This window comes from Agrilus planipennis, unplaced genomic scaffold (assembly GCF_000699045.2).
Source record: "Agrilus planipennis isolate EAB-ADULT unplaced genomic scaffold, Apla_2.0 scaffold88, whole genome shotgun sequence".
Classification (NCBI taxonomy): Eukaryota; Metazoa; Arthropoda; class Insecta; order Coleoptera; family Buprestidae; genus Agrilus; species Agrilus planipennis.
Window position 1 is genome coordinate 261125 of NW_020438872.1, and position 8532 is coordinate 269656.

An 8532-nucleotide genomic window follows, 5' to 3' on the forward strand; every position below is an offset into this window, starting at 1 on the left:
AAATACCATTTTTTTAAATTTACTACAATTAAAATACAAGTAAACCAATTTTACTGAATTAAAAAAATGAGTCTAAATTAATATTATTTTGATTATACAATGGCAGTTGTTTTTGGAAATAAAAACTTCTTCTTTCTTAAAGTACCTAATTGGCCCATGAACATTATTTTTTTAATAAAAATGACCTAGAGAATTTATAAATGGTACAATGTTTAGTAAATGAAAATGCTTGTAAATTATATCCTCAAATTGCAATTTTCTTTGATGAAAGATAATCTGTAAGTCCTTCGCGTTCATTTACTAGCTTCTTTGTAGGTGTACAAATAAATTAATGGCATAAAACAAAGTACATTTAAAACATTAGCTAATATTTGCAAAAAGAAAAAATGCATTTGTTCGTGAAATTTAAATCGGAATGCTGATAACTTTGTGTCTACATACATATGTAGCTCTACTGAACTTTAATATATAGTTTAACTTCCTGATGAATGAAAAAAAAAAAGGAAAAAATTTGAGAACAAGACTATAGTTTACCTCCCACCCGCTTAAAATATAGAAAGTTAGTCAGATCCACCCCCGTAAGTGCAGGAGTTCGAGTGCTAGAAAACAGAAAGACAGAAATATAAAATAAGAGAAAGAAGTAGGAAGAATCATTATAGAAACAAACAGGCCTATTTATAAAAATAGATAAATAGAAATGTATAGATACTTATGAATTAAAGTATAATTAACAAATACAATCAAGAGAACCATAAATTAGCGATTTATTTTTCAAAAAGTATTTAAGATTATGTTGTATGAAACTTATATGCCTTCAAAAACACGTGTAAAACAGTAATTAGAATAACATACCTATATATAAGCATATATACGCAATCACTCGACCATAATAATAAATGCACACACCACAATAATATTGTATTATTAACAACTACACATTTATTAGAGAGGTTCGTGAACTTCTGGCTCTGTTTCTGCTTTCGACTGCTCGATACGAGCTCAAACTACCAGATATTGTATTGTAGTATCGCTATTAGTATTTCATTGACCGTATTCTTTCTTCACAAATATTCTACAAGTATTCTAAAAGTCGCTTATGTAGTGTCCTTAAGGCACCTATGTAATACTGAATATATGTAACAGTATGTATGTCGGTTGAAAAAATAAAAGTATGTACAACACTATAATAACACAGCAGATGTTTTCCGACTCTTTCTTGCCTGTATCTGCCTCGGTGCTTTGGCTTGAGTTGACTGTTTCTTCTTCTGATTATGGGAACGCTTTTAGGATCAAAAGTTTAGGAAATACATGGCAGGCTTGGAAATCTACAGGGGGATCTGCGGAAGTCGGTTCGTTCGCGGAAATTGTTCATGTGTCACATCGTATTCATTAAAACTGTTGAAATTCAATTTTTTTTATCGTAACTGAAAACTAATTAAAAACAATTTTGAGATGTTATTAAATAATTTAATAATGATCACTCACGGGTTTCTTATTTATTTTATTATTTAATAAATTCATCTAACAATAGTTAAGTATGAATAGAATAGAATATTTGTAGTTTTTCAATGAAGAACTATTATTTAAACTAATACTGCTTAACAGTTATTGTATCGCAAATAAATTAATTATCATTTCCGACGAACGGTGAACTTCCCTCTGTTGAGATAATGCAGCATCCGGGAGTACTTTTTAAATACATGTAGCATGTGTGTATATCTTTTTCGTACGAAAATTAAATCAACATGTAATAATTATATTAGGCAGTGGGTTATCTTCAATAATCTTTGTGCTAAAATACGCCAGGGGCACTTTTTTGTGGTAAAAAAAAAGTAAGGGTTTATTTAAGAGGCGTCAAAAACGTGCAAGTTTTACTACAGTACTCAGAAAAAATACTTCTTCCTTTGATTATTATCTTTTTAATAAATAAGCAACTAGAATTAATTCGGTTTTTGTTTGATTTATATTTAGAGATAAAAAGGAATAATTGCTGAGTCCCTTCAAAACGACCGGAAAACATAAATTTGTGGTTCGGGCACTGACTTGCGTTTACGTAATGATTCTGTTTTTAATTAAATCATATACACAACTTTTGGTTGAAATAGCTTAACCATTATACGTGCAATACATAGTCGATACGATTGTGAATGATAACAAATGATGTCATTGTTTGTAATTCATAACAGACAAGCTAATCATTAGCTCTAATTACAGACATTTAGACCATATAGTGCTCGATGTAGCTTGCTGTACGAATGACGAATATCTAGTGAATGCAGCCTGCAGCTGCTGTTTGTGCACGCGATTGGCTGTTTTTGTAAGCGTTTACTTCTTCACGTGCAGCGAGCACGTGAAATAGCAGTCGCATTGACTTTTGATCAGTCACAGCAAGCTGCTTTCAGAAGTATATGCTGTAAATATACTTACGTTTCTTTGAAAGGGTGTTAGCTCATCCATTCTGCTAAATAAATGATTAATAATTATAACAATTTTTTTTATTCGCTTGGCAAGTAAAACTACTAATAAGTAAATAAAGACTAAAAGGTCTACTCACTAAATATTCGTACATACTATTATATGTACGTGTAATAGTAACTACATCTTATTAATTAGCTAGGTACATACAATATCGTCTAAAAAATTAATTTTTGGAAAGTATAGTAAACTTTGTTTAAAAAATATCACAATAGATAATCAAACTTACAGCATTACATCTGGTAAGCAACGTGTATTTATAGCATAATGTCGTCATTATCTAAAACTGTATTTCTTCTTATAGTGGGTGATGTAATTAGTGTACAGTATTTTGCAAAAATAACGATAGGAAATGTTTTGCAACAAACTACTCTGGTACATCGCTATATTATTAACAAATTCTGATCTTCAATTAATAGTCATTTATAACTAAATACTATGTATAAAAAATAAATAAATAAATGTGTTCTGAAGGAAAAGCAAATTCCTTGAGCATCACCATTGACTTCATGTTCAATGCTATTACTCTCAATATTGTTTGAATCTGAAAGAAACATTATAAAATTAAAACCAAGTTCACTACCAACCNTTCTAAAAGTCGCTTATGTAGTGTCCTTAAGGCACCTATGTAATACTGAATATATGTAACAGTATGTATGTCGGTTGAAAAAATAAAAGTATGTACAACACTATAATAACACATTTCGTAAACTATAAAAAATTAGTTGAATATCCACATTATAAAAAACTTAATTAAATGGCACAGAGACATCGTCAATACAAATTAACGTATAAAACTACCTAAATACTACACATACTAAGTGCACGACTTGTAATGATTGTGCCTTTCTTCAATTACGGCACTATAGGCATGCATTCGATTAATAAGTTGATCGATCTCGTTTTCTAGATTCTTTAATAACTGATCAGACGAGCTACTAATTAGCTGTTTAATTTCAGACTCTGTCGATTCAATTTTATGTGTTATATTGTAGGCTCTCTCAGACAGCTCATTAGCCTTCACTTTTGAATCTTCAATAACCCTAGAAGTGTTTGATAACATGTATTTAATATTATCATACCTATTAAGAAGCTCATTAGCCGTTTTGTTTGTGTGATTCGCCTCTTGATGTACTTTGGCAGCCTCCTCGATAACACGTTGGGCGAATCTTTCGTTATTTCTCATGTTATTTTGAAGATCTGTAAGGTTTCGCGAAAGATCTTTTATATTGCCACTGGTTTCTTGTGTCTTATTGTGAGCTTCTTCGGCGATAGCACCAATCTGTGAAGCAAAAGAGAAAATAAAATACTTAACTAAAGTAACTTAAATTAAAATACCTTTGTTAATAGTTCGTGAACTGTGTCAATATTTTTATTTGCGTCTGTTATTGCTTCATCTGCATCATTTTGCGCAACGCTACTGTTCAGCAAAGCTTCTTTAATTCCTTCTGCAGTTTTTAAAATGTCGCTTGACTTAGCTCTAAAATGAGAAATGTTTAATTTAATCTGTATAACTCACGGTAATTAATAAGTTGATTTACTTTGCGTTATCGGCATCTTCCTTTAATTTGTGAACTCTTTGTAAGTCATCCCTTGTTTCTAATATAATCTTATCTGGATTCGTTAATGTTTCAAGAGCTTCCTGAATTTTCTTTTGAAGAGTTTGAATTTCTTCTTTTGTTAAATTGATGTCTTTTTTAAGGACCTAATGAATGAAATGTTAAATGTGTGTCTGCGAATATATACTCTTTCTAAACTTTATTACTTACCTTTTCGGCTAGTTGTCTTATCTCGTCAGGAGTAGAATTGTTTTGATTAATAAAATCGTCAATCTGTTTCTTTATATTATTTACAGCTTGTAGTGAATTATTGAAATTGGAATATAATTTATTTGCTTTATCGAGAGTCTCTTGGGCCGAATTCTTAGCTTGCGTGGTGTTCAATTGGCTTATCTACAAAATCTATTTTATTAATTGGTCTGTAAAAATTTAATTGTGATAGACGCACATTTCGGAAAAACTTTTCGGCTGCTTCTTCCTTTTCCTTTAACGTCTTTTCTGTGTCATTTGCATAGCTGAGAGCGAACAAAGCTTGTTGTTTTGCGCCATCCTGACAAGAAACACTTTCGCCACAACTGCCACATCCAGCACCCCCACATATGGAGTCGCACGAATCATCAGGACTGTTGCTGGTACCATCACATACAAGTTTATTTAATTCCGGTATCATATTATTTAAATTTGTTATATTTTCTTTAATTCTATCAAGTGCTTGTTCGTTTTCCTGTTGCATTCTTTTGAATTCTGCTTCTGTTACATTTACCAAGTTCTCTGCTGCTTTACATTGTCTTTCCGCATAATCCACTATCGACTGTAAATTTCAGATTGTATACATTTAAATAACAAGATAATGTTCAGGAGATTTTCAAATAGTACCTGTGTGTGTTCAGCCTTGTGTGCTGCTGTTGCGGCTTTATCTTTAGCCATACGAACTAAATTTAAAGCCCCTTGGACATCTGCTTCTTGAAGTGTGGTACCATTATTCCTTAATTCTTGGGTTTGAGCAACTAATTTTTCCATGTCTTTCCTTAATTCATTCAATTTTATTTCAGAAAGCTTAATGTCTTTTGTGACATTGTTCAGGAGTTCATCGGGACTTTCCCCTTTCGCGTCTTGAATTTGATTTGCTAGATTGTTAATTTTGTCTTCTATCTGATCGATGTCTATGTTTGTGGTACTGTTAAGAAGTTGTTCAATTTCGTCCAGTTGATTTTGCATTTCGTCAAATTCTTTGGTATACGCTCCAGTTGCCCCAATTTTTTTAATGTTCTTTCCCCTTTCAATAATATGCAATGTTTTATCTAAAATCGTAGAAAAAGTATGAAGTATGGAGAAAAAGTCTAGAAGGAATGACATTACTTTCGTGTTCCTTCAAAATACGGTCCCAGTTGTCGAAACATTCGCCGCAAGGCGAACAATAGGGTGCGGTACCCAAATATCCCCTAGCGCATTCGTCACAAGATCGTCCTCCAATTCCTTCACGACAAACACAGTTACCAGTTTTTCTGTCACATTGAGGCGTTTTTGATCCCTCTGGATTACAAAGACATTCTGAAAAAAAAGTACGACGATATAAAAATGGTACTACCGAATTTTAGTCAAGGCGCAGTTATTACCGATACATTTGTCTTCTCTAGGATTTCCCCAATAGTTTTCTCTGCACTCATTACACTGTCTTCCTCCAAAGTTCTCCTTACACAAACATTGACCTTCATACTAAAATATTAAGTTAATAAATTGTGTCCATACACCAATAAAAAGATGCATACTTCATTACACTGAGGATTCATGGAACCCAAAGGATCGCAGTCGCAAGGTTCACAGCCTTTACCACTAGCAATCTTCCAGTGGTTCTTTTCGCATTTATCGCAATCCTTGCCGATAACATTTGGTAGACATTTACATTGACCAGTTTCCCGATCACAAGGACCAGCAGTTTCATTGGTACCCAAAAATTGACATGTGCAGGCTAAAAATGAATTATAACTTTCGTTTTTGATAAAAGAAATGTGTAACACTCATTACGTTGGCAGTTATCGTCGATTGAAAGCCTGAAGAATCCATCTCGACAAATCTCGCAGTGATCACCGGTAGTATCATAAAGGCATCTAAGACATTTTCCTGTATGAGGATCGCAATTACCAGGGACTAGAGGATCAATTTTATTGCTACAGTCGCAAAGTTGACACGAACCGCCCGGAATCTCAGGATTTCCGTAATAATTATCGGCGCAGACGTCACACTTTGATCCTTGGAACAAGAAGGAAAGCAATTTAGACTATTTTTTGTTTTTTTTTGTAACTGCATACTGACCTGCGTAACCTTCCTTGCATTCACAAACCACATCTTTGGTCTGTGAATCTAATATACACCTGTCAGCAAAGGAGTGGAATGCCTCTTTAAACCCAGGGCAAGGACAGGGTCTGCAAGGAATGTCGAATCCGATCCTCGGATCGCCATAAAATCCTTCTTTACAATAATCGCAATGATGTCCTTCGGTATGGTCTTTACAGTCTATACAAACTCCGGTCCTAGAATCGCATATATCTGCATGCCCATTGCAGTCGCATCGTTCGCAATTAGGGAAATTCCAGAATCCTGTACGGCATTGATCACACTCGCGCCCATAAGTATTCGATCTACATTTACATTGACCGGTTGTGACATTGCAAAAGTTATTTAGAGCACCAATACTGTTACAGTCACAAGCTTTACATCCTTCGGGACCAAAACCGTAAGTTCCTGGCGCGCAACGATCACAACGTCTTCCCACAACGTTCAGTTTGCAGCTACAAGCTCCTCCATGATCGTTACACAATTTGCTGGTAGATCCAGTTGGGTCACATTGACAAGAAAATGCTCCATTGAAGATGTACGCTCCAATACTCTTATGATGCTGTTTGCACACCTCCGAAAGGGGTATGTTGGGGTTTTCTAAAGCGATGTCACAACGATGTTCTTCATATTCTCGCCTACGTGCTTCAGCTGGCACTGATCCTTGGAACCAGGGGATTTTTTCAATTCGAGGTACAAGAACAATAGAATCAACGAGAATTGACGCCGAAGGTGTTGAGGTGCCGTATTTGTAATTGTTGAAATCAATTCGAACTATGTACGACTTCCCGGCTTCCAAACACGTTGGTGGGAACGCAATTGCGCTGCGTGAATTAGAAGGCAAAGAAACCCTTTTAGTGTCATCTGAAGGATGTGTAGACGCACAAGGACCTTGGGGATCTATCGGATCCGGTCGTATTACCGTAAGGGTCACATCGTTCCAATTTTCGGGAAGGGTTGGCTCATACCTTATTGCGATATCGTAATCCATGGACGTTTTAATGTTGGTTATTTGGAATTCTATATAAGATCCTTCAGGCGCTTTCATAAATCCTGTACCAGTCCATGACGGAGGTCTGCCGTCTCTGTATGGTTCACGAATAACCACCTGGCATGTCTGAAATATGGTAAAAATTAATTAATTAGACAATTTGAACACGATAGTACTAACAGCAGATCCTTGGGCTAATTCGGCTTCGTATAGCAGGAAGTCCAGAGAAGCTGTGAAGTGTTGCTGTTGTGCAATGTCGCACTGACGTCCCGTCATGTGTTCCCTACATTTACACTGACCAGTTATAACATCGCAGTTGTTATCGTACGAACCACCAGGATCGCAATCGCACGCCTGGCAACCGTCCCGTTTATCAGAAAGTCCCCAATATTCTGGCAAACACTGGTCACAGTTTCTTCCCTTTACATATCTTTTGCAAGTACACTCTCCTGAATACGCGTTACATCCTTGATTACCTATTGTTCCCAAAATGTCGCACGTGCACGGTTGACAACCATCGGGATTGTCGGATGTAAAGTTCCAAAATCCGTTTTTACAGTAGTCGCAACGTCGACCTTCGACGTTCGTTTTACAATGACATTTACCAGCTTCTAGTCCGTTTATAGGGTCCGTGGTGGAGTCACACGCACCCGCATCCGTCGACCCCACAGGATCACAATCGCAAGCTGGAATAACCAGTATTTAAACGTAACAAAGAGAGAAAAAGAGTATCCAAATTAATTCTTACGTCTGCACACTTCTGGGTCTTGGATGTCTCTTAAGGGGTCCCTGTAGTAGAATGGTTTGCACTGTTCGCAGTTGGGGCCCATCGTGTTGTGACGACAACCGTCACAAACTCCTCCACTTATTCTACCAGTTTGTTCATAAACCGCAGGATCAAAGTGGCAACTCGTTGCATGGTTATTACAGTTACACCCTGAAAAAGAAAATGCATTCGTTTGGAAAATTCGAGAAAGGTTGTTAAAGGTGTATGTTTGGAGCACGGCGTTGTACGGGTGCGAAACATGGACAGTGGGAGCGGCGGAAAAGAAAACGTTTGAAGCGTTCGAAATGTGGTGTTATAGGCGGATGATGAGGATATCGTGGGTAGAAAAGGTTAGAAATGAAGAGGTATTGGAAAGAATAGGAGAACAGAGGACTCTATGGAAGTCA

General features: G+C 35.8%; 1 protein-coding gene across 1 annotated transcript in view; it reads right to left on the reverse strand.

The window, feature by feature from the left end:
• Positions 1-3182: 3182 nt before the first annotated feature.
• Positions 3183-8532, reverse strand: part of LOC108738244 (laminin subunit beta-1) — a 25328-nt gene continuing 19978 nt past the window's right edge. The window contains exons 9-21 of the mRNA XM_025978880.1: positions 8108-8296; positions 7540-8045; positions 6348-7485; positions 6060-6284; positions 5804-6003; positions 5651-5750; positions 5394-5585; positions 4911-5335; positions 4483-4845; positions 4245-4427; positions 4017-4180; positions 3814-3955; positions 3183-3757 (exon numbers count right to left, since the gene is read on the reverse strand). Coding sequence (XP_025834665.1) covers positions 3293-3757; positions 3814-3955; positions 4017-4180; positions 4245-4427; positions 4483-4845; positions 4911-5335; positions 5394-5585; positions 5651-5750; positions 5804-6003; positions 6060-6284; positions 6348-7485; positions 7540-8045; positions 8108-8296 — 4292 coding nt within the window. The 3' untranslated portion in view covers positions 3183-3292. The remainder of the gene's footprint in view (positions 3758-3813; positions 3956-4016; positions 4181-4244; positions 4428-4482; positions 4846-4910; positions 5336-5393; positions 5586-5650; positions 5751-5803; positions 6004-6059; positions 6285-6347; positions 7486-7539; positions 8046-8107; positions 8297-8532) is intronic.